Source organism: Athene cunicularia, assembly GCF_003259725.1.
Source record: "Athene cunicularia isolate RWA chromosome 3 unlocalized genomic scaffold, athCun1 chr3_part1, whole genome shotgun sequence".
NCBI classification, from domain to species: domain Eukaryota; kingdom Metazoa; phylum Chordata; class Aves; order Strigiformes; family Strigidae; genus Athene; species Athene cunicularia.
In genome coordinates this window covers 117,476,836-117,503,005 of record NW_020799097.1, presented here as the reverse complement: position 1 = coordinate 117,503,005, position 26,170 = coordinate 117,476,836, and the positions used below count along the sequence as shown (strand labels likewise).

General features: G+C 36.8%; 1 protein-coding gene across 1 annotated transcript; it reads left to right on the top strand.

Moving 5' to 3' along the window:
• The first annotated feature begins 1,789 nt into the window (after positions 1-1,789).
• On the top strand, positions 1,790-25,814 carry TMX4 (thioredoxin related transmembrane protein 4). Its single transcript, XM_026844688.1, has 9 exons — positions 1,790-1,858; positions 2,246-2,391; positions 8,714-8,829; positions 13,558-13,603; positions 14,698-14,826; positions 15,740-15,785; positions 17,931-18,032; positions 20,318-20,381; positions 21,650-25,814. The coding sequence occupies exons 1-9, from the start codon at positions 1,790-1,792 to the stop codon at positions 21,934-21,936; spliced, it is 1,005 nt and encodes a 334-aa protein (XP_026700489.1). The 3' UTR covers positions 21,937-25,814.
• The last annotated feature ends 356 nt before the right edge of the window (positions 25,815-26,170 follow it).

Here is a 26,170-nt window from a genome sequence, read left to right as displayed (position 1 = left end):
GGGGCGGCCACAGAGGGACGCTTAATGCCGCTGATCCCCTTTAACAGCGAGTAGTGTCGGCCCTGAGCCTGCAGGCACACGCTCGCCTTCTATTGCGATCTGCTAAAAGTAGCTTTCCTTCAGGTTCTCGTCCTGCGGGGGCACAGTCTCACTGCCTAAGGTTAAAGTAGGCGCGTTTCAGCGGTGACCCTCACGGTAACGGCCAGCTGGGGAGTAGTGTCAGGCACTGCGCCTTGCTCTGCTTACCCGACTGGGACTTTCCTTGCATTCTGTACGAGCTAGGAAGGCAGAATTTAGTGGGTAATATTCTAGCAGGAGTAGCTTTCCAAAGTGGTAAGTGTTATGTAACACCCCTGTACGCCCTCTCTTGCACCCGCCTTGCTCTAGAGATCGTGGTATTAAAAGGGAGATGCATCAGATTTCATGAACTTTTCAGTAGTGCTGCTGCTGCTTTATCCTGGTGACGGCTAAAGAGCGGCTTGCCTATTGCTGGCTGGGGTTTTAAGTGCTTCTCCTTAACTGTAGTGGTGTCACGGCTTTGCTTGTGACATGATACTGTTCCTGAAACGCACATGACGTTGTGTTCTTGGAGTCTTGCTCATCTGCTTGTATTTAGAAGGGGGAAAAGGAACTTGAGTGTTTAAGACAGCACTTAACAAAAATGTAGTTTTAAGTAGGCTGTATGCTCAAGTGATATCTGTGTGCTGTGCTGCTATGAAGTAGGATTTTATTGCAACATCTGTGCGACTCCTCTGTGAAAGTGCTTGAGTTGAACAGTTTGAAAGAGCCTGGGTAGCCTCTGAAGTGGACTAGATTGCCCATCAACACCTGAACTCGTGCTCTCTCATGAATGCTTACTTACCCAGTTGTTTTAGAATTAAATTTGCGTTACCTCCAGTCTCTTATTAGGGGGAGGGACTATCCTAGGGCTTTACTGCTCTGGATCCTGTTGGACACCTGGTTTTAATCAGTGAATAGGTGGGAACAATCCGGAAATAGTTGATTGAGAGAGACCCAGGGATGTGTCCCCTGTTGGGGCTAAGGACTGAGGTTGGATTTTTGAGTGTCCTTTTTTCTCTTGTCATTTATTGTGTTCTGAAAGGTGTGGGAAGGGATGATCTTGAGGTGGGGGAAAACAAATTTATTTTGTAAATAGAAATTTTTCCACTTTGGACATCCTAGTCCTATGTGGAATCTATTGTATGAAAGTTATTGTTTCGTATGTGAGTTCATATCTCAAGGAGGAAAAAGTTACTTATGGTGACTCAAAGTTTTTATTTCTAAGAGAAAACATTTAAATACTTAGTGGTGTATGCATCTGAGGAAGAAAGAAGAGAGAAACTGACTGAAATCAGAAGTGGTTGGAATAGCAAATAGTTAAAAACTTGTTATGAGTCTTTACTCCATTTAAAACGTTGCACTCTGGTTTGGAGTCACAGATAGCTGCCAGTAACAATGGTGGCAAAGTTAGCTTTAGAGCTAGCTGAATATGCTGTGTTGCTGGAATTAGACTTAGTTTTATTTTATATACAGTGTTTGATATGTGAAAGATCCTTGCTTCTCCACACGGTTTCCTTTGGTACATTTCTAGTGCTTTCTGCTTATCTCCTGAGAAGGAACCTTTATCGAGGGTGCTAACTCAGTGCTGCTGTTCGTGAGTTAGTGAGAGTTTGAGGTTCCCAGTTGTGTCTAAACAGGAGTTTGAGATGAGTATTGATTTTTTTATGATTCTTGCAGCTGTTTTCATGGTGATGGATTTTGGCTTCTACTGATTTTTATCTGGTTTAGAATGGGTGATCTGGACAGGAGCCCTCCATGTCAGTTCATTGATTCCTTCCATGCTGTTGGCAAGAATGCAGTATGGTTCATCAAAACCTCATTTGCTTGAAGAACCTCCTGTTTGTTTATAATACCTTTATTTTCCAAGCAATACCTTTGTTGCAAATATTTTTATAGGATCTCTCTGAAAAAAATATTCTTGTCACCTGTTCTAGATTACTGACTTGAAGACTCTACCCTGATAGGAATGTGTACTACTACTTCTGCTTAATGTCAGGTTTTTCTATTTGTGAGAGTAGTGTAGGTGAGTTACTGTATGTTACCACCTTTTTGTTGTAATCAGGTGCACAAATAAAGTCAGACATTACTTGCGTGCAGGATTTATAGTGGAATAGGATTTTTCTTCCTTCATCCTTCCTAGCTGAAGTGTGTATAATTGGTTGACTAAATATTTGGTTATTCATAGCTGGCAAAATTGCAGGTGCTGGAAGCACTGCTGCATTTCATTGATAAAAATGTTCTGGATAACTTTGTGTCTCTGAAAGACATTGAAACACTTTTTGCCTACTGTTACTATCTCAGCACACAGATCCGGGCTGAAGTGCTGAAAGTGTGATGCTGGAAGGAGCTTTCTAAAAAGGTTTCCTTATTGACTTATTTCTAGTCTGTGGCTGCAAGATAATGATTCCTTAATATGAAGAGTTGCCTTTTTGTCTGTACTTTTAACATTGTGTCTGTTAGGAATGTAGAAAGTTAATTTCTGGTCTGTTTAAGAGTGCATTTTGCATTTGTAAACATAGCTTGTTCCAAGCTTGATTGATCTTAATTTAACAGCCTCTTCTTATTGAGATAGATTAAACCAAATACAAAACCCCACCAACAATAAACTTGTTGTCTTTATGCCTCTGGTTACAAATGAAATATTTCATATGCTCCTATTGCATCTGCAGTCCTTTAGGTACTTGCCTCTTGGGAAAATATCTAGTTTAGTTCCCACACAGATTGTTAAATGGTTTGGTTCCCATTTGTTTTGGCACAGACTTGGTGCTGTGTGTACTGGATAAAGAATGTCTTGATTTTCTCCTGGCTAGAATTAAAATAGAAAATTAAGAGAACAGTGTAAGTAATTAGTCATGTTTTCAAGACTAGCTTCTCATACCTATAGTATAGGCCCATACTTTAATTTCTCATTGTTGTTTAGCATTAAACATTATCCTGCTATCTAGTAGGCTGGATTATCACAAGGGTTCAGCTGCTCCACTAGCACTTTGGTCTGTAGTTTCAAGAGAATGGCCTAAAAATCTAGCAGAATGTTTTAGTATTTACATGATCTAATGGTTTTAAACAGTTGACATGAAACACTTTGTTTCAATAAACTCCTGAATAATTCCATAAATTAACAATTACTGTAATTTAGATTGAGAGTTCAATAAGATTGCAAAGTTTCTGTCACTTGTAAGAGGATAGGCTGTTACTTGTTCTTGATTTATTAGTATCCAGGCTATTCTTTGTCCTATTATTCAAAAAAACCACAAAAAGCAGGGCGAAATGAAAATCAAGTTACCAAAACTCTGGTTTAGTTCTGAAGCTTCTGCAGCCCTCCTGACTGAGTTCAGAGGAAGTGACCAAATTATCTGTGGACTATTATTTAATAACTGAACATGTGTCATATTTCTGTGCTGAGCATTGGCTGAACAGAAGCTGAGAAAGTGTGAAACAAATATCCTTGGTAGCAGATGTTTTACTGTTATAGAAGGGGACAGAACCATGTAGAATGATGGAACTTAATCTGCTGAAGTTTTAGAAGATTTCACATAATTTTGGAATGTCTGATTTGCATTCTATTTTAAAAATAATTTCTCAATCTTTAAAAATAAAAGCGTGTGAATGGAAAGTTGTTGGGGTATTTTTTTTTTTAAATTTCAGATGGCACTCATTCTTTTCCTGTTTTTGAAACTAGGGAGCAGAATAATTACGGTATACCCTGCTTTGCTTCTTGTCTTGTTCTTGGAAGTTTAAAATGTATTTCATTACTGAGCTGTAGAACAAGTGGAAAGTAGCACTTGAAATGTTATCTCAGAGAGTACAATTTCTTTGGCTTGTAGTGCATCACACCACAATGGTATGCAGTTACTTTTCCCCTTTATTCAGGTATTATTGGAAAAAGAGGTGGATGTCAGGTTACTGAAGTGTAAATACAGCCGTATGGGAATTTGTAAGGTTGAGCTTGCACCCTGAAACAAATTCCCCAAAGCAGTGTCTCGGTGTATTGTCACTTCAGTGGGCCCATCTGTGATCTGAGGCATTTGAGTGAAGCTTGGCAGGAGAATCCAGGGAGGAAACCTCCTTTGTTTGCTCTGAGGTAGCTGGTGCTTCAGCAATTAAAAAACCCCCAAACAACCAAAACAACAACAACAACAAAACAACCCACACACAACCCAACCACAAGAAAAAAAAAAACAAACAACAACCAAACCCCCCCAACTTGTTAAACTTTTGTGGAGCAACAGTTTTTGTGTTGGGAAGTCTTCCCTGTCTGTTTTGGAGGGGGCTTAGCATCCTGCTTCTAGGGCATGTACTATTGTGATAATAGGTCTTGGTAGATTACAGGGACTAACTTCTTTAGCTACCACCTGCTCACTTGAAAAGTGGATGGAAACCATGTAGTTGTTCTTCTGAAGCTTATCTTTTGTTGAAATTACCAAGTTGCATATCCTTCCTCAAGACCTATTTGTATTTAGGAACAAGCATGAATCAACTGATAGGCTTAAGGTAACAACCAAAGACATCAAGCACTGTCTTTTTTGTACTTTTATGAAGTCTGTAGCAATAAGGCAAAACTACTTAATAAAAGTAATAATTATTTCATTCCAGTATTGTTTTTACCATTCTATTAGGTACTGTCTCAGCATTTGCACCTCTAATAGTACTCTCAATCTGAAATCCAGCAAATAGCTTGGTTTACTATAAGCAGTGCCTTTATAAAAAGTTGTATATCTTGAGGAAAAACTAGACTAAATGGGGAAACTTTCATTTCGCCTATTTTGCTGTTTTCAGGAAATTGTCTCACACCTGCATCCTAGATTCTTGCAACTTTGTGAAATTCCTATCAGAGCAAAGTGTAGAATGCTATTCCAGGTTACATTTGTTCAACGCTGATAGTTACTGATAATGGTAGTGAAAAAACAGATAAAAGAAGGCAGTTACATTCATTTGAAAATGAATTAATTCCCTAGCCAAGCAGTTAGGAGAGGCGAGATTAGTGCCTTGGAGTTGGAAACTATGTATCAGTAAATCTTAGTAAAGTCATTCTGTGTTTACTGATCAACTCTGTAGTGATATGACGAATGGCATAGTTGCTCAAACTGGTTTTAATTTGTTTGGTTTTGTTTTTTTTCTTTTTGTATGGCAGTCATCAGTGAAGTTGTTGATATTTGAAAGCCAAAGCTTGATCTTTTTTTTTTTTTGGATCAGAAATAGACACAGACTTTGCTTTTGACTTTTTAAGACCTTAAATTTTTGCTTTTGGATTGCTTTCTTGATGCCCTCTGAAAAAGGTTCAGGTACTGTAATGAATTGGAGTAGGAACTAGAAAACATCTGGCCACTTTGAAATAATGATTTTAATCCACTGAAGTCAATTGTTCTCGCAATGGACCTGACCAGGAGATAGATGTTAGTTGCCTTATTTATGGAGGGTCAGCAGTGCATGATGATGTTTCATTTGTGAAACTTTGTGCTATGTAAGAGGTCTGGCAGTGCAACAGATGAGGTGTATTTTGAGAGATGGGCATAGCCTGCTTGTGGTGAATAACTTGGCAATGTGTAATTTATAGGTATGTGGTGTTTCAATCTGATCCTTAAATGTCAGACATCAGTAACTTGCTTTTTCATGTGTAATGGGGCACTGAAAATTTTCTTTCCCTAACCAACTGCCCAGGTCTTTGTTTAAATCTCAGTGGACATAGGGTTGTGGTTGTTTGTTGTTTTTTTTTTTTTTTAATTGGAAAGACCAGAGTCTTGTTTCGTGGCACCCTTGTAGGGCATAAGGCAACACGTTAACAGCTAAGGTAGGCCCTGTGCAGGGGAGAAGCTAGAGGAGTAACAGCCCCAAATTTGGTGGTGTTGATGACGATTATTTCCTGATCTGTCTGTGGAGTATGGCAGAAGAAATTCGGCTACATCTACTTTTTAAGTGATGAGGTCTTGAATATTGTGACTTGATGAAAAGTAATGAAAACTGTGTTTACTGCACACATATGGATTTTTTTTTTTTTTTTCCTGGAGAACTTAAGAATGGTAGCTGTACTGTGACTCCTGTAGAAAAACAAGTCAGCCGCAGTTATAAAGGAGTCATTAGGAGCCTGCCCTTGAAATAAAGCACCTCCTTAAGCTTCAGTTCTTCAGGGTGCAAAAAGTTTTTTGAAACTTTTGGTAAAGGTGACCTAAGTATCTTACTCTTCTGTGTCTTACTGAAAGTGTAAGGGGAAGGTATTTTAAGACTGAGAGGGAGGCACAATAAGGCTTTGGCAACAGAATGTTTTTTGATTTCCGGGAGGCACTCCTGAATTCCTGAGTGCTTCAAATGCTGCATAACAAGCAGACATTCAAGCTTCAGAAAAGTGAGGATGTTGAAGTAAACAGCAGTGATAACTCTTGCAAAACTCTGTTTATTGCAAGTTCTTACTTGTATATGTGAGGACAGGGTGTTTCCTGGCTGACAAAAACTAAATGTGTAATTTCAGGAATGTAAAGCAAATATTTTAAGCCTGATGTAAAATATTTTAAGAAGCAAATATTGTTAAGTCTGTGCCATTGTTCAGCTTGAGTGTCTGCATCTTGTAGTATCATATGTGACTGTTGCCATCCCACATCCAATATTGGTAATAAAAAATTGGAAGCCAACAACTAAGGCTTTTTGTTAACTTCATTGTTATGTTCTGTCACTGCAACACTGTGATATAAATGTATTTTAATGCTGCTTTAGGCTAAAGAAAATGTTTATAATCATATGATTAGCCATGTGTGTTGAATATTCCACCTAATTTTGTTTAGAAGAAAGGCTCATGAATGCAAAATGTAAACTTAAATGTTGATGTTGACCAAATTTCTATTTCAAGATCAGATAGTACCTTAAACAGGCCAAAGGGTATATTAATCTTCAAAATCTCATGGCGTGAGTTTGACACATCTAGAGAGGCTGGATTTAGAAAACCTTCTGACGTCTTTAATTTTAGAGCAACATCAGCAACATTATCTGATGGATGAGTGCAGTTTCTTACCTACCAGTCAAACTACTGTAATAAAATAATACTAAAGTACAGTATCTGTCAAACTATTATTAAAAGCTCTCTGTAGGCCAGCATGATGGGAAACAACTCTGCATGTGAGACTTGTTTCCAGCACCTTTCTAAAAGATACGAAGGGGCTGATTCTTTGCATGGTAAAATTTATGTATTGTTTTCAATACTTTCATATGAAGTGATATTGATCCAAAAAAACACAGTAATGGTGTTCATACTTAAAATCATAAATTTCTAGTATGGTAAAATAACACATATTTTAAAATTGTATCTAGTGACAAGATTTTCTTTTTTAAATACTTGGGTTTCAAAGCCTACCATAAAGCACTCAGAGTAAATTTGATTCTGCTGCTTCTGTAAGAAATTACCTGGTTTAGATTCAATCTTACTTACATGAAACATCTGCCGGTAGCTGGGGAGATCTTTGTCCTCAGCCACTAAGAAAGTAAGCATTTCCTGATCAGAAGACAGCTAGAGAGTAGGGAGTGCCACTTTTAGGCCAGATAGTAGTTCTGGCAGACAAACTGAAGGAGTAAGGGAGTTCCTTGTAGAGGTTCCCAATTATAAAGTAGTGTTTATGTGGGCTGTTAAAGATATTGGCCTTTGCCCATGAAGAAATCTGTTTGTAACAATGGATGAGGAGCATGGTAGCATATATGGAGTACTGTGGGAAGTGACGTGTCTCTACACCCACTACTTCTGCTACCAGCAACATGCATATATACATTTCCACCTCCAAATCCCCCTCCAATAAATTAGGTTAAACCATGCCAAGATCTTTTTTGATTTGTAAAAGGGTACGTTTTTTTATGGGCAAGTGCCATGGTTCAGTTACACTCTGTACCTTGCTGTTCTGTGGTATATGACAGACCACTGCAACCTGCAAAAGTTTGACACAGACCTTGTCAACCAAGTTAGGGTAAAATGCATAAAGATAGCAAGTAGGATTTTATCAGCATTTAAGTGTTACGTGGTATTGTTCTTTCATATTAGCTGTTTGCTCTCCATGTTAATACTATTAGTAGCAACAACAAAATGGATTATTCCAATTGGTAGTATAGAAAACTCGGCTCTTGAACCATGCTTTCTTATTTTTCTCAAATTAATTCTCAGAAAATACAAGACTTGAGAAGAACAAGCAGTATGAGCAGTAGGAATTTGATGTGCACTCTTTTTAAATCTCTGAAGAGAATGCTCACAAAAAGGTCATGCTTTGATGTATTGAGTAGTGAGTGGGCTAAGGCAAATGTAATTTCTGGAAGTTCTGAGGTGTGGAAAATCAATACAAAATGTTACATTTAAGTATACAGCTTCAGAGGACAGCCTGACTTCAGTAATTCAGATAACTTCCATGGAAATTGATTTATTTCATATGTAATCATGAGTGGTGAGGGGTTTGGGTATGAATTTCTCAAATCTGTGGAGATTTGTTTTGTTTTAATAACATGAGGTAGAATGTAGGGATTGATACAAAACTACTTCATTATTTTATTCAGTAGACTTGATTAAGAAAAACTGCAGAGTTTTTTTCCTGTGTTATTGATGTGTTTGTATTTTTTCTGTACAGTAAATCAGTTTGAATGTCTATAAATGTAAGAATATTAAAATATTTAACCTATTTTCCCCCTTTAGCTATGCTCCTTGGTGTCCAGCTTGTCAACAGATTGAATTGACATGGGAGAGCTTTGCAAAGGAAAGTGAACATCTGGATATCACTGTGGGAAAGGTGGATGTCACTCAAGAACCAGGTATAGTATGAAATAGACTGTTTTAGTAAAAGGATTTATTCAGTCTAAGCACCACTTAGTGTCTGGGAGTGTGTGTTATTCTACTAGAGTACCTGGGATACCAGCCAAGTCAGAAAACAGGTTTCTAAATCAAAATAACGTTATCCACATTTTATTTCTCCTTACAGTTCATATCTGTGAGCCTAAGTTTGTAAACTCAATTTGAAGGATTAAAGAACTGGGGGAGTGATCTGGCTTAACACTGTATTAAAAGGGGCTTATTCTCTATTTTAAATCTACTTCACTGAAAGCTGTTGCCTGTCTAATTCCTCTCTCCTCCAAACTGTCTGCAGAAGAATCCAGTTCTGTAGCCTCCAGTTACTGAGAGTTTCAGGGTGTGGTAGCACTACCACAATGTGAGACGGCTTTAATAAGTTCTTAACTGTTTCCATGATGATGCTGGGTTCTTGACTTGTTTAACTGTGCTAATGCTTTGAAGTATAGATGTTATTGTTTTCTGTTGGTGATGTGCATATGCAAATCTATTTACAAAAAGAGCTTCCTAACTATCCGTAGAAGCATGAATACAATCTTATTTGCTTCTTTAGCAACTCACTTCAAAGTTCTAAACCTGCGTTTGTATAAGCAGTACCAATATTGTTTAAACCTCTGCATCTCCTGGGAATGCTTCATGCTTGTTTTGTCTCTGAGGGGATGAAAGATTTGATCAGCGGTATCAAAAGACTGAGTTGGGAAGAGATGTTAATAGAATAAAAAGGCTAAGCTTTACTGATCTTTTTTTTCCTTATAAACCATATGGAAAATGTGTTTGGCATGTTTTCAGTTAACAAAACAGACAAGTTAACTGTATTAAACTAACAGCAGGGAAATTGAACTCTGGTCTCAGATAGTGATTTAAGTTCACAAGAAAATACTAGCTATTCTAGACCTTGTGTAGGTTAATGTTTTCTTAAAAGTTTCAGGTATACAAAAAATGCCGAAAAGCTGCTGATGTGGGGCATTCCTTTAGTGCCTATACTAATCATTAACAGTTTATTAAACAGATGAGTTTGAATATTAAAACTTTATTCATAGGTGTGAACCTAAAGCCAACTTCTTCACACTAACAAAGTAATGGTTACTCTGGAGTTAAGGCTGCAAATGAGGAACCATTATAATCCTATTCTGTTATTTTCTCCTGATTAGGTGGGGATTCTTTTGGTATAAATCTAACTGACTGCTGAGTGATGCCAGATTCTTAAGACCTTCGATGTGACTTTTAACCAGAATTTCCTTAAATATTTGAATTTCTAATGGCAAGAGTCTTGACCTCTGAGGATGTTTGACTTATGCAAGTCAAAGGACTGACCCAGCATGTTGAATTTGTACCAAAGCATGAGTAATAAATTTAAAATACCCAGTTCAGCACAAAGCATGGAAACTATAGTCACTTCTAAAACTAATGAATAGTCAACTGGAAAACAAAGATTTATTACATATTTTACCTTTGATGCTGATGTGATTTTGAAGGTATATGAGCTCCTTTGGAATCTTTCCAAAGTTATTGAGGTATTTTTACTATAGGCTTATGCTTTAGCCTTTCGGTTGGTGTGATTAAGCGCTCCATCTCCTGTTCTTGCTTGCACAATGGTATCTCAATTAGCTTTGGTTATGTAACCCCTTCATCAAATTGGAAGTAGTCAAAATGTGTTAAATGAGGGGAAAACCACTAAATGAGTGCAGAATTGTGTAAAATTACACTTTCAAAACCTGCAGGAGAAAGTAGCTGTTCATGTTGCTTAATTACAGCACATTCCCAAAGAATAAATCCACCGGAGCTGTAATGGATTTACAGCCTATTTCAGTCACTTGATGTATTAGTCTTAAAGTGTTTATTCTTTCCTTATCCTTTGTATTGAAAAGTTCAGTATTTCAAGTAATGGGGGTGTTTCTGGATCTCAAAATTCTATATATTTGTGGTGTCTTTAAGCTCCCAATCACAACATTTACCTGTGACATTATAAGACTTCCTGGGTCTTCTGTAATCTTCTTTAAGTAGTAATTTGATGAAAGCAGCTGTATTTTTAGATGGCATATTCTCTGTGTATTTGGGGTGTGTGTGCAAATACAGAAGTTTTTTCCTGTTGTTGATTAGTTGTTGACTTCATGATGGATGTATGTCAGGTTTTGATTTCCAAAGACAGATGCTTAACTGTGTTTCAAGTTAAACTGCTAGCCAGTTCAAGTTCTTATTAAACAGGCACCAAAACAATTTCATGTCTGTTCTTAGCTTTTTGTAGCTGGCTCAAATATGGTTTTACTGTTCTAAGGAGGTGCCTTAGATAAGCAATGAACCTTCAGCTAGAGCTTTAGGGATGCTAAGATGCATTTTTGGCAACAGATTTTATATTTTATAGATTTCATTGTTCATTCCAAGACTGTTGGTACTTGCTCTAGTATAGGCTACTGGTAAGAGAGACTTCGACTAGCTATTTTGTTTTCTGTTTGCTTGACTAGTATTTGTAAGAACTTCAGAGAGTCTTTCAGTGTTCCCATGACTTTCTCTGCTCTTAAGCTGCTTATGTTCTTTATGGCTCTCCACCTAGTTTTTCTTGTGAAGCTGTGCTTTCTGCTTGATTAATTCTACTGTTACACTTGTGTGTTTGTTTACTTTATATCTCCCTGTGCTGGCACAGCTTTTAGCTGTTCTATAAAGTTCACCACCACCCTGTCTCTCATAGCAATGAAGGCAGAAAGCTGAAAAGTTGAAATCAAGACTTCCTTTTTGGAACTGTAAAGATGCTTGCACTTGATTTGATTGAAACATCTTCAAAAAAAAAAAAAAAAAAAACCTTTACAAAAAAAACACACAATGCTTTTTTGCCTGTCCCATAGGGAAATTCACACAAGGAAAGCGTTACTACTGAAACTTTCAGAAATAGCTGGCTTAGTTCAGTCTGACACATCTCTGTCTCCAAAGGCAGAAACTATCTTGCTATAGTACTTTTCCATGGCTAGCTTCCTGATGCAGAAAGTTGTTTACTTTATTGAAGGCTGAATGAAGCCTTTGGTTCCCCCAAATATTATCACAGAACTTCATAAAAGGAAATAGTTAATAACTGGTTTGTACTCTTTGCATAGGTACTTTATATGAATGGCAGTTGCTACTAGAGGAATGTAACCATTGCTAATGGAGTTAGACTGCCTATCTAGGGGTTGATAATCTCTGAAGTCTGTTGTATCTTTTTCCAAAATGGACTGCATTAGTAGCAGTCTTTTTTCATTTCTGCAGTCTTTTAAGTTGGATGTGTTGAATAGTAAATGAGATTACCAAGCACTAATGTGAGGTCTTCCTCTCACTTGCAGGTTTTATGATTTATGTCAGGAGGTGTTAGTGTCAAGTAGCCCTGACTTTACTCAGCTTTGGGAGCAGTGGGAAAAGAGTGGTGTCTTCACCTGACAGCTTAGCTAGTTGAGTTGTACAGAGAGCCTGCTTATGAGATGTTTGGGAGGTTTTGCTTCAGCACCAACTCTTTTGCGATGAAGCCATGCTCTGGGAGATCTTCGTTGGTGTACTTAGCACAGCAGTGAAGCTGGAAGCACTTGCACATATTAGTCTGTAGCACTATGAAGGGCAAGGCTGGAGAACTTCAAACCCCTTTTTCCTCACAAGCTGCTTGTTGATGACTTGGATAATTTCTCTGTCCTTTAAATTGCATTGTTGTCACTGTCTAGGGTGATATTTTTAAGAAGATTATTATGTATTTGCCTGTCAGTGAAACACTCACTTTCAGTGTGGGGAACAATTCCTGTCAGCTTCTTGAAGGCCTGCTTCAACCTTTCTTTGTCCTTTCTGTGGTCTTACGTCTGATGCTCAAAATGCTGACATGACTTACCCTTCTGGATGGTGTAAAAAATTATTCTCATGGCTGAAATTTGCAATATTTTATGAAACAACGTGCTGAGACATCTCAAGCTTTATTATCAATCTGTTTGCATACCATTTGTATTTAACTCAAGAGGAATGATGTATAGGAAGGAAGGATAAGAACCTAGAAATAACCAAAACATTGTCTTGCTACAGTCGTGTTTGAGAGAGGTTGAGCTTTCCTACAGGACATAAGAACAGACTGTGCAGTGTACATGGATTATTTGGGAGAAGCAAACAAGCAAATACAGAGGTTAATTTAGTTAATGACTTGAAAGTACCTGAGATCTGAAGTGTGCAGCTCTAAACCATTTAAAATCAGATAGAGGATGAATTAAAATCAGGGGCCGGAGTTTGCAAGCCGTTGTTGTCATTGCTATCGTTAGTGGCCCAGCTTTCTAGATGAAACAAAGGTTGTCTGCATGCACAGACACAAGCACACAGCCTCCTTGAATGTGGGTGCACTTGTGTGGCTTTTCTGTCTCTTAGCTGGAGGTGCACACTGCCAGTCTAGTCAAAAACTTCAGCAGTGTGCAAATATTGATCAGTGAAATTCATGTAGAAAAACTACCTCATAGTAAGCATTCTTCAAGGTAAGCATTTTCCCTTAGTTTGTCAGCAGTTATTTAGTATGTTACTGTTTGTAGCATTTATGAAGACAAACTATAAAGCTGTATTTACAAAACGGTGGTAAAAGCTCTGCAGTCTGCTGCTTTCTAGTCTACAAATACATATCTGTCGATATTTATAGATAAGTCAGAATGCTGACAAATTTCCGTTTAGCTTAACTGTTTGATGTGTTTTTTTTCTTCCCTTTCCAGGCTTGAGTGGTCGTTTCTTTGTCACAACACTGCCCACAATTTACCAGTAAGTGCGTCATCCTAGAAACAGTTGTCTGTTTCGGTATATATTCCTTTTTTTTCCTGTCCATTTTGAACAGTGGCATGGAAGATGTAATGAACACCTGGCTTATTTCACTTTTGTCAATATGTAAAACATTTCTCTGGAACTCAGTGCACTAAAGGAACATAAAGGATGTATTTTTAACTTGTGGTGGAAGGCTCTCCTCCAAACAGTTTTGTACCTAGATAAAAGTGATGCTTTTTCAGTCTGGAAACAACATTTAATAGCGCTTGTAAAAAATGATGCGAGAATTGGTATTGGCTTCTACAAACCTGACCATATGTGAGCAGAAATACTTGACCTTACATAAGTGTCACTAAAATTTCTCATTTGAATCACTGACTACGTGGGTTGCAGATAAACCAGTGCAGAAATTTTCCACTCTTTGTTGTACTGCTTCTCTTACTTGCTAGAATCCTTTGTCTGTTGACTCAGTATCAATATGTAACTGTTTACTCCCACCTGTCACTTGTTTTAAACTGTAACTCTGAAATGCAGGTAAAAATGAAGGAATACTGACTTTTGATTTCAGTTCAGGTTATTGTTTAGAGCTTTGATTGCACTGATATAGTACTCATCTGAGGCTTTTCTTTAGTTTAAGTGACTTTACTAATTTCCCCCATTAAAAACAGATCAGGAAAGACATTTGTTCTATCTCTTCTCCAATAAAACAATGTCATCTTTTAAATACTGAACCATATATTAAGTCATGGTATTGTGAGTTGATCATATATACACACACACGCATAAATAGATGCACACTTTTAACTGTGTTGTGTCTAAAAAATGGTTTGGTGGTTAACCTCATATGCTTTGTATTTGCTGTAATGCAAGTGAATATTTAAGAAAATTAGCAATTTTAATAAATCGCAAATGCTCATGCTGTTTAAACTGAGACCTTCCATCACCGATTACAGTTTCAAAATATATTGGAAATGATTAAGCGTTCAACTTTCTGAGCAAGTCAAATCTATTATGTATATGGGCTTTTTGGTTGGGGTTTTTTACCACAGATACTGTTTAAGGGGTAAGTGTTAATGCATATTTCTGTTTTTTAGTGCAAATGATGGAGTATTTCGCAGATACCGAGGCTCACGGACATTGGAAGATCTTCAAGGTTATGTTTTGGAGAGAAAATGGGAAGCTGTGGAGCCTGTAGCAGGATGGAAGTCTCCATCTTCTATAATGTAACAGTTTGTTTTCATTAACAGGAAACATGTTTTATAGCTCATTATTCATTAAGGGTGCTATGTTGACAGCTTAGAGACAAAAGGCCTTTATTCCCTAGATATGTAGGTTTTGCAGAAGCAATCTGTATTGACAACCTGCTTTTCAGTTTCTCACCTTTTAAAAGCAGCTTATTTTCTGCACTTGCTTTTGTTCGTGCTTACTGAGGCTTGTTTATATAATCTTTGAAAATATATAAAGAAAAATGTACAGCCACTGAGCATTATATAAGTGTGTCAATATCTGCTGAGTACTGGAATCAAATGTGTGTTTCTACAGATTATTGCTTCATGACTTCTGGCCAGTTGGGGCAAGGCAGCCTTTAGCTTTAAGGATTTCTTGTTTATTTATTTACCAGGAAGTCCTGCATCCTCCTTTAGACTAGAAGTGGTGTAGTGCTTACACAGTGTATCACAGATTGTATTCAGAGAACTGAATTTGCTTTGAAATAGTGTAGAGTGCTTGCATGATATAAAGGATGAACCAAAGATGTGAGTGACCTGCATTTCATTGTAGCTAAAGTTATTAGGTGTAAGTTCATGTCGGAGATCCAGCAGATGTCCTTACGTTTCATCTGAGAATGAGGAAGAGCTATATAATATTTGATAAGGTGGAGAGAAGCTACAGGACTGGAATTGGTATTTCTTGATTATGCTCAGATGTCATCTTTCAAGGTACTGTTTCAGTGCTTTGCAATCAGCTGGCTTTAAATGAACATAATACAGAGAACTTGTATTTTTCTGATAATTACTAGGGACTGAATGGTATTGAAAGTCTATAGATAGAAACTTTTTCTGGTTTCTGGGCAGTATGTTGTGTATTTCAACTCCTATCTGTCTTAGAACCTGTTCCTTCCTTTTCTTCATTTTCTAGGATGCATGGTATGGCAGGGCTATTTCACCTCTCTGGATGGATCAGGGTAAGTAACTACATGATAGTGTTTTCCATACCCTTTTTTATGCTTAGAATAATAATCTGTTTAGAAGTCAAAACCTAACTGAATAGTTCTATTAAATTTTCCTTACATTTACTGTACATTGGGTGTAGTCTTTGCACTATAAATTTTGTAGACTATGCCAAAAATGGCAGTTTGTAAAGATTATCATCGGTGCTGAAAAAACTTACTGATCTTATCATCTTGGTATAGTTAAAATGTTCTATCAAAATGTGTTAACACAATAAAGTAGTTTTTTAAAGAGCTGCTTTAAAAATAGTTGTAAACATAATTTAGTATCTACCAGGTTCTCTCACTTAATACAATTCCTAAAGATTATATCCAGGTTCATTTTCAGCATTGTAAATCATGCTGTTCTGCAGTTCATTGGCATCTGCTATACCGTACAGGAGAAGAGAGGGTAATGGTTTTATTTTTTAGGAAGAATTTCTGCATCTGGATTTCAAACTGCCAACACTTTTTATAGGAGTGTTGACATATACAACAAATTTGGACAGTACAGTAATTCTCAGAATTAAAGGAGAATTGCTTCATGTACTCTGCAATATGCTCTGAACTTTAAAATCTTTCAAGGCACTTTATTTGGGAGCTATCAACGTTTCTCCTGTAGCATACAAATGCTGAAAATTTTCAGACCTGGTTAGGAAACATGGTTCCTTAAAATCCTCAAATATAGCCAAGATTGAGAGACTGTATTTGATTGTAGCAAAAGGTCTTAATGTTGTAATGTGCTACAAAAAATAAATGTAGTAGGGTGTTTGAAGACAGTTTGTATCACTTCCAGTAACCCAGAATCAAACCAAATTTTGAGTTATTAGGTTTCCTGGGCAAGCTATCTTTGATTCTTTCTTTCACTGGGTACTGTTAAGTTTTTCTAGCCTTCTGGTGTTTCTCTTCCATGGTTGCTGTATAATGATGTTGCCTCTGTCTAGTTTCCTTCCTGAAAGATTAAATGTTCTGGGAAGGAACCTTCTCTAATTTGCTTTCCGCTTTGGTGAATATTTCAGCTGTACATTTCCTCACGCTTCTTGTTGTGCTGTCCTTGCATATGCTTTAATAAATGTTGGAAGCTGTTCTAACATTTTTAAAAAAACCCACAACCCTCGAATTTCAATATTTAAAACTTTTGTAAATGTTGATTGTGGTTTGTTTTCTAATGGATACACTCTTGGAAGGGCTCTAATGTCATAAATTACTTCCTACCAGACTATCTGACTTGATGTGGTTCAGTCAATTGAATTTGTAGGTTCGAATAACAGGCTGCTGTTTCAAAGAAATCTTAATATTGTATTTATATTATTCTCTCTACATTTGTAAGTGAAATAATTTATTCAGTATCTGCTTAGAATGTGTGGCTCCTTTTGAGAGCTAAAGATCTTGTGTAGGACCTAAATGGCTCAATTTTAGTTAATTGCCAAATTTAAGTATGTATTTGGATCTTGTGCAGCTTTAAATGTCTACCATTCTGCTTCCCAGATGTAACTATGGGGATAAAGCTCTGTGTGAAGTTGCTTTTTTTTTTTTCCTCTTGGTGGTGTGCCTGTGAGTGGATGTAAAAGGACACTTACTTTTAACCTGACTTGGTTACTTCTTTGGTTCTGAAATGTTTAAGTTCTAAGTTATTGTAAATGATCAGCTTTATAGACTTTTGTTGGTGCTGTGACTGTCACTATCAGGGATGCTGGCTTTATGGTCTCCTTGTGACAGAGTTCATCTACAGTCTGTCTCACAGTTGCCACCTTCTTACAGAGTAGAAGGATCAAGAACGTTGTGCTGAGGCTTCCTCATACATTTATCTGCAGTAAGATTACATATGGCATCTCTAATGCTGAGTATCTTAGGAAGAAGGAATTGTGCAGCCTTTGCTTAAAAAGCCTTTTAATGTGAAAAACTTGGTAAAGAAAAACAAGGTTTAATGGTATCAAAACAATTCTAGTATGACATTATAGGATAAGTAGGGCTTGAGGGGGAAGGCTTTAGTATAAATACTGTTAAATGAAAGGTCTTAATTAGCTATTAATTTATTGTTTGGTTAATAATTGTGAGGGCAGTATAAATTATATGTGGTGTTATGTATGAAGTTATTAAGTATCATCTTCTCATTTCTAGCAAATTCATAGCTACCTCACGGGCACTCTTGGAATTCACGTTTGGATTTCTTACGCAATCTTCATTTTAGCTACCTTGCTCATCGGCCTGTTTCTGGGTTTGGTAAGAAAGCACATTACTTTCTTTTTCTTAGTTACCTAGGACTTTTGCTTTGCATTAACTTGTGAAAAACAGAATAAATTTCACTGGTAAAGATAATACTGAAGCACCTTATTTGAATGATGTATCTCTTCTCCCTGGTATCCAGTGATAGGAGGCATGGGAATGGTTCAGAGCTGCACCAGGGGAGGTTTACACTGGACATTAGGAAGGATTTCTTCACTGAGAGGGTGACCAAACACTGCAACAGGCTTTTTACAGAGCTGGTCACTGCCCTGTGCCTGTCGGTGTTTAAGAGGACAGTGTCCTTAACATGCTTTAACTTGGTCAGCCCTGAACTGGTCAGGCAGTTGGACTAGATGATCATTATAGATCCCTTCCAACTGAAGCAGTCTATTCTGTTCTATTAAAATCCTTAAGTATTCAGTACTGCAGATCCACTCTCTAGGTTGTTACCTACTTTTGGTAAAGGGTAGTACTGGTTCACTCAAGTAAGTTAAAATTTTTATGAAATACATGCTTCAATTTAGATTTGTTTAGTCCATCCACTAAAAAAGCAATTTTTATATTGGCCTTTTGTATCTAAGACTTTCCTACTTAAGAATTGAATGCGTGTGATCAGAATTGTGTAAAGACTCCAGCTTTCTAAAAACACACACTTTGTAGAGATTTTTATTAGCTGGAGTGGGATTGTATTTGTGGGAGTTAGCAACATAAGCACTGTTAGCACTGTTGCTCAAAATGAAAGGATGAAAGTTTTTAAAAGCTTTGATGATTTGGGGGTTTAATTGATTTACTGTATTACAGAACATAGCTTTGTGGTTACAGCTTGATTTTAATAAAAACTGATTTCACTTTTTTCCCCTGCGATCTTTTGATTTGAGTCCTCATTAGTAAGTGGGGAAAAAAAAAAAATCTGACCTCCCTTGTTAATAACCAGAACTGGTGTGTTCATATATCAATCTCCAAAGCATCAGGAAGGTTATTCACACAAACCTCTTAGCTGTGTATGTGAGTGTTAAGCACCATATCCTGAGCTTTATGTTGCTTCATCAGTGGAAACAGTTGAAAGTTGCTTTACCTGTGGAGCTGGGATTATTTTCTCTCAGAATATTTGAATGATGTGGCTCTATGACCTCTTCAATATCAATATTAGATGAGAGACTGAGCTGGAAAAGGACATAAAGATGGGAATAGAAATTCTTTCAGATTAGTTGCTTGGTCCACAAGCATACTCTGCAACTGCAAAGACAGTTTAAAACAGTTATGCTGATAACTGGTTTAACTAGCTGCTAAATCACTATTCCATGTAGGATGTGTAAGGGTTGTTTCTGGCACTTGATCTCTGCCCTTCAGCCAAAATATTAGTGTTAGTGAAATAAAGAAAAAAATGCATGAGGGTGTGTCTCAGTAGTACAGGAAAGTGATTTCAAAGCAGTGTGTGTGTATTTAGGCAAAACCACATTTTTATATGTAGTATGTGTACAGAATTGGTATATATGAGCAAATGTCTTTTGTTATGCAATTTAAACAGCTGCATTTTTCTAGATGGTAGATCTTCATCACCAGGTGAGTGCAAATGAAGTTAGTGTAACTAGGAGCAAATGAATATGATGATTTAAAAAACCCTTCCCTTCTTCACTAAAAAAAAAACCCAACCCAAACCTGAAAAGAAATGTAAAGTTTATCACTCAGATTTTTCTAAAAAGTTTCTCAGTAACTGAAATTAACTACTCTAAGACTGTATTGTCTGTCTTTTCTTTCCTCTGCATTACTCTTAGCACATGACAATGAGACCTAAATATTTTTTTTGCATTTTGATTGTATGTGTTCTATGCTAGGCTGCTTTGAATAAGAACAACAGACAAACCTAAAAGACGAAATCAAGCACAAAAGGTGGAAGTTCGCATTGAATATAGGGGAGTCTGGGGTAGGAATTGAATAACATCTCAAAATACGGAAAATCTTGACCAAGAAGCTTTAAATAAATAAAAATTCATCAACTGTGTTCTGGGCCTTTCTTCTTAAGATGCAAGTCATTTCAATACGGAATAAATTTAGGAAATTAGGAGGCAGAAAGTTTGGAGTAGAAAGCAGAGAATGTTGGTTGGTGTACACTGAGAATGCATTTTTTCTATATATTTATTTAGCTCTTATCTCTGAGCAAGATAATATAATTTTTTATTTTTATTGTATGTCTACTTAAAAAGGACAAATAGGAAAAAACTTAATAGTGTGGGTGCTCCTGGGATGATTTGCTAATAAAATCCTTTTTTTCTTTTACATAGATACTGGTTTTGATTTCAGATTGCCTTTGCCCATCCAAGTCGAGATACAGAGCTGAAACATCTGGTAAGAATTCTTTAAGTGGGTGAGACACTTTAGATTTAAATGTAAACTTGTAGGAAGGAGAGAGGGCAATACCCTGTCAGGAATTTAGATGTGAACCAATAATCCAGGTATTCATTTTAGCCCCACTGACAAAGATGGATGTGTTTCGTTCTAAAATATTGATAGCAACGCAGAATGAAAAAAAAACCAACAAGCTAAAACAAGACATTTGTTCTAGCTTCCACAACTGTGAAGAGGCTGAATGCATTCAAAATGAGGAAGCCTTGAAGAAAGATAGTGAGGTTTTGTATTTTATGTAGGTGCACAATCACTAGACCTGTTGCTTAACTATAGAAAGGAATTTGCTTTAGCAGGACACTTCTGCATCCTAATACACACTCTATATATTGCATTAGGAGATGCAGTATTCTGAACCTGTAAAATTCTCAGTGTAATTTGGTTGGGGAAAGGAGGAGATAGAGGGAATCATATGAATCTGGGGATGGGGGAAGGTTTTGCATCTCCTTCAAACAAAATAAGAAAACATACATCTTCCTGATCCTTAGTGAGAAGTCTTCTGAATAGTACTCTGCTTCCTATGAACATGAGAGGCAAAAACTTGCACACGAAATAAAGTCTCATGTCAGCACCAGATGTATGTTAAGTTCCGGAACACCTTTTGGTATGTTTGTGCTGTTAAGTGGAGTCAAAACTTAACTGTAATGAAAAATTTATTTTTAAGTTGTGTACATTTTTGTGTATTGTTTTGCTGTTGAAGATGAAGATGCATGCATGTGTGACCCTTGCCAGTAAGACTTTCACCAGACCTAGAATTCATAAGTGTGCAAAATTACCATCTTCAAAATCTTAGTTGTTCTTCACCATCAAAAATAAAATGCACCTCTGCCTACTTGTGCAGTGTGCTATCCAGCTGGCTGGTTGACTCAGCTGTTACCCAACAGAGCTTACTGGTATCTTACCACTTCCCAATGATTTGTTTGATACTTGATTCCTTGAAAAGGTATAATTATAATTGGTCTGTCTTTTAGTTTGTAACTTGGTGGAACAAAATGAAAGCTATGTATGCCTGATATGCAAGAAAAACAAATAAAAATGGAGGAGAAATACTACTGAAGATTTATTTGAAACAATTTAAAAATAAGGAAAATACAGTCCCCTACAAGTTTTCAATAATATAATGAATATCGCAGAATAGTAACTGTAACTGTAGAAGACCTTATTCTGAGATTCAGTCTAACTTCAGTATTTGAAACTCTTCTTTTGTTTAGAAGAAGCAATTACAAAGGATAATGTGGAGAATGCAGCATTAGAGGAACCAGAGGCGGCTACAGAGCTTTCCGCAGATGATGTGGAAGAGACTGCAGGCAGAAAAGATCTCACAGATGGAGAAGATGCAGCAAATTCAAGTGTTGATGACTCAGAGGAGGATTTACCACTTGGAAAGGAGTCAGGAGAAGAAGAAATGGAAGACTTAAGTGAACAGCCTCTAGCTGATTCAGAGACTGAAAGCTCAGTAAGACAGCGTAAAAGTCAGGTGGCTGATAATGGACTATAGCTTTTCTCAGTGGTGTAGTTTATACACTTGGACCAAAGAAGTATCAGACCCTGGGTCTGAAACTGAAGCTTACACTTGATTTGTCATTTGTGTTTACGCAATACCTCTGTTCTGTCAGCAGGCTTTTTTTTTTTTTTTAGCTAATACTTGCTTACTTTGTTTTATAAGCACATACACTGTGTGTTGTATAACTTTAGCTATGACAATCAAAATAAGTGGATCTTACCTGTTTGAAGTCTTCTAAGAGAAAAGGGGTGTAACAGTCTTAGTTCACCAGCTGAAAAATGGTCATCTGTGCTTGTCTTCCTTTAAGTATTGACCTAAGCAAGATCAGGACTTTTAAGTCTCTACTTGAGAGCTGTGTTTTTTTTCTGTCAGAATGTTTGTGCTTTCCAAATGCCACAGAAGCACCGGATAAGTGATGCAGTAGTGAAAGAAGTCACCTTACTAGTCTTCTATTAAAATGTTATGTACGATAGGTTTGTTTCTATCACTTTCAACTGAAGCACCTTTCTCTTTCATTCTTATTAATGTTTGTTTTGAAAGTTTAGCATACAGTACGCCCCCAGATTTTTCAGTTTTTGGTAATTCGGAGGCATGCTACACAGCTCAAGCTTGTCAGTTGAGTTTTTTGACCCAAGGAGTTTGAGTAATTGAAAACCTCAGGCCAAGAAAAAGTGGCAGCTAAATGTTTTAAAATATGTTTGAACTTTTTATAGGAAATCATTTTGGTCAGGGGGGATTTTTGCCAAAGCATGACATCTTTTTTTTTCCCTGCTTCAGGAGATTGTAACAAGAAGTACTCACTTTGCAGTCACTAAGTTGTATATTTCTTGCCAATACAAGCTTGTCATATGCAGTGCAGTTCTGCCATTTCAACTCAGAATACTTTTGGCAGAACTCAAACTACTCTAGTAATATTAACTGAAGAGGCACTTAAGGTTTTACCTTTGATTGCTTTCCTACTTTTTGTCACTGGAATCGGCACGTTAGGAAAAGAGGGGCATGGGTGGGTAGTGGGAAGAAGCTTTTGGTTTTTGCTACTTATATCAAGATAAATGTGTGTCTGTTGAACTGTGTAAAGTGAAAATTACTTACCAGGTAGACAGGGTTAGGTGTGGTTAGAAGACTTAAGTCATTAAAGGTTATCAGTATTTCCCTCCTTTGACTTGGTTAATATATAAGGCTTTTTTTTGTAAGGAATACCTACAGGGAGATCCTATATGTTCCTGTTCTGTTGACGTGTGTTCATGTGCATAAGATGTGTCTTAATCTTGGTTGGTTTTATATATATATTGCATAAACCTTGCTAATATGCATGAATTTCATCTTGTTCCTCAAGAAAAAGGAGTAATCAAGAGATGAAATAATCTCTCATTAGAAGAGACAAGTTGCAAGTGCAAAACTCTGGTTTCCTTTGAGACTGAGATAAATAGGGCTGATTTGTGTTGAAAGTTGTTTTGTTTTTTGTTTTTTATATGCTCATAAAGAGCATATTTACTAAGAATTAATTGAATCTTTCCTGTCTGTCCTGTTGCATATTGTGTTTTGGAAGTATATGGTAGAAACTTTGCATTTGTTACAGCTGTGTAAAGAACAAAATTACACTGCATATATTGAATATTAATTTTCTTAAGGAACGTTCTCAGTCTGGAGCTTGAATTTCATATAGTGGACACATGTAAATATGCTTCCACATACATGAAAACATACAGTTGATAATATATATATTGCACTATAATGAGAACAGTTTGTCTTGTGTTAATTGGGCATTGTCCCACGTAACTGAGCAATTGTAGAAGCTTACAGACAGCAGAATTCAGTAACAGTTGAGGTACATAGCAGCTTTTTTAAAAAAACAAACCCAAAACCACCCCACACTCAAGCTAAGCTTTTATTTGACAAAATTAAGAAAACGTTTTGGCCACTGTAGTTCTGAGGGGAAGAAATGAGCACCTAAAAGCTCAGATTACGGATTTGTTATTTCCATGATGTATTTGTTTTTTCATGATCTGTGCATTGGGAGCTCATAAAAATCTAAAAGAAAAACAAAAATTTAACCATATTTCATGAGAGAAGCAGGAGTCAGTGTGTGTATGCAGGTACATGAACTTGCATGAAGGTAAGAATAGACATATCCCCTCAGTCATGGATCCAAAACTACCAGACACTGAAAAATATGCAGGGCTGTGGGCAGACTGAGGGCAGTATTGACTTTGGTTGTGTACCGAAGAGGATATTTTTTTAATGTGTACAGGGTGTTGTGATGCTCAGTGTGTAGGAAGGAGCATGTCGGTATTAAATTCTGATTCAATTTCTATTCACTTTTGTAATATCGTGGAGCCAGTCTTCTAATATCCTCTTCAGCTGTTTAAAGAGGTTTTAACTTTCAAAGATACAGAACATCCTTGTTGTATGCTGTTGAGACTATGAAGCATTAAAAAGTCAAGTATAACACTTTCCAGTGCTCAGGAGTAGGTATTTGGGCTTTCTGAATGTTTAGGCATTAGATGTTCTCACAAGAGGTGGATTTCAGTATGGTGTCCCTGATTTGAAAAACAAGCCAACCCGCACTTTGTCCTACAAGAACACATGGTTTATAAGATGCTGTGAAATGTCAGAAACTCCTTTGTGTGGTGATTCTCTGAAGTCTCTGCTTACATTTCCTCAGTTTTTATATGTCACCTGTTAAATGCGGATTATTTAAAATGAAGATACTAAGTATTTTGCATCATCATAGAGTTAACTGTAGGATCGCTGTCTGATGAGCAGGGATTAAGCAGGCAGCAAGTGACAGCAGCTCATCTCTTCATAGATCTGTCGTGAATCTGGAAGTGAGCTATATGAGTCTTTTAAGGTTTCTTGAACATAATGTGTATGTCATTGCTCCTGTCCATTAATAAAGTAGGGAATAATAGTGCTAACTTGGGTTTGGCTGTATTTGATATGTATTGGAATATCTTCTTACAATGAACACTGAATTGTGATAAGGATTTAAGGAAAAAAGGTGCTATGCAACCATTGATATCCCCAATTTAGTTTTACATTTGTAGGAAAAATATTGTGGCATGATACTGGAGATACTCAACTCTGAGTAATGTTTATACGGCAAACAACAAGTAGCAAACACTGTAAAGGCTAAATCTGTGTTTGACAGATCACTAGCTATGCACTAAAGTGTAATGTTATTCTACTTTCCAGAATCAGGTTTTTTTCCTACTAAAACACGTTCTAATTGAATCATGCAAGTATAGTACTAATTAGACTATTACAATAGTATTAAACTTGGTGTGTTTTCAAAAAAAAAAAAAAAGTCATTATCAACCTTTGGTGCAGTCTGAGTGTTCTGTTATCTCTGTTCTGCTGTGATTAATTTTAAAATATGGAACTTATTCTTGCAACCTCAGTATAGACAAAATGTCCTTGGAGAAGCTGCTGCTAACACTGTTCAAAATGTTTTAAGGATGGGTCTGTAAGACTTGTAAACTAGAGCTGCATGTCAAAAATGACTTAAGATTTTTTTTTTTGAGAACCAATTTAAATTTCAAATAGGAGGCACACCACTCGGAAAAACAGTCCCTGATGGATCTGAACATGAATGCTTAAAAGCAAGTCATTCAGAAAATCCGATGGGTTACTTTTTAAAAAGGCTAGAAATACGTACAGCCTTTCAAACCTACTGTCCTTGAGATTTGTGTGAAAGTTGTACACGTGTTTTGGAATACTCTGTATGTGCTGCACCCGTGCTGGGCAGCACTTGTTATGTGGGCTTTCTTCATGGAGATGTTATACAGGATTGTCTTTTATATGAAAGTGTTGCAAATTTATACTATGGCTATTTTTACTTAAGTTCCATATAAATTTTGTATTTATGATCATCTTGTAGCTAGTTTTCATTTTCTCAGTGTGTAGATGGCTCATCTGTGTAGTTAACGAAGATGATTTTTTTTTTTATACCGATCTTCCAATTAATAAGAGGTTGTGATTTGTGAAGATTCCTTAAACTCTTTAAAACTAACCTGTACATTAATGATTTGCTTCCTTCTTACACAAGTGAAAAAACACTTGGAAGAAGCATACTTAGATTGAGGGTTCCCTGTAGGTAGGCGCTCTGGGCTGAGCAGTGTGTTCTCAAAGGTGTAAAATGAAGCTGGGGCTCAAAAAGTGTAGCTCTGAACCCTCGAGGGCTTTATCTGTACTTTTATGTTAGGTTAGTTCCCTTGCCCTGGCCCCC

Excerpts from the sequence above, each read along its gene's own strand:
- TMX4 (XM_026844688.1), top strand. The coding sequence starts at position 1,790 with ATGGGTGATCTGGACAGGAGCCCTCCATGTCAGTTCATTGATTCCTTC. Across the intron at positions 18,033-20,317 it reads TCGGCCTGTTTCTGGGTTTG|ATACTGGTTTTGATTTCAGA; the intron begins GTAAGAAAGCAC and ends TCTTTTACATAG. Across the intron at positions 20,382-21,649 it reads ATACAGAGCTGAAACATCTG|AAGAAGCAATTACAAAGGAT; the intron begins GTAAGAATTCTT and ends TCTTTTGTTTAG.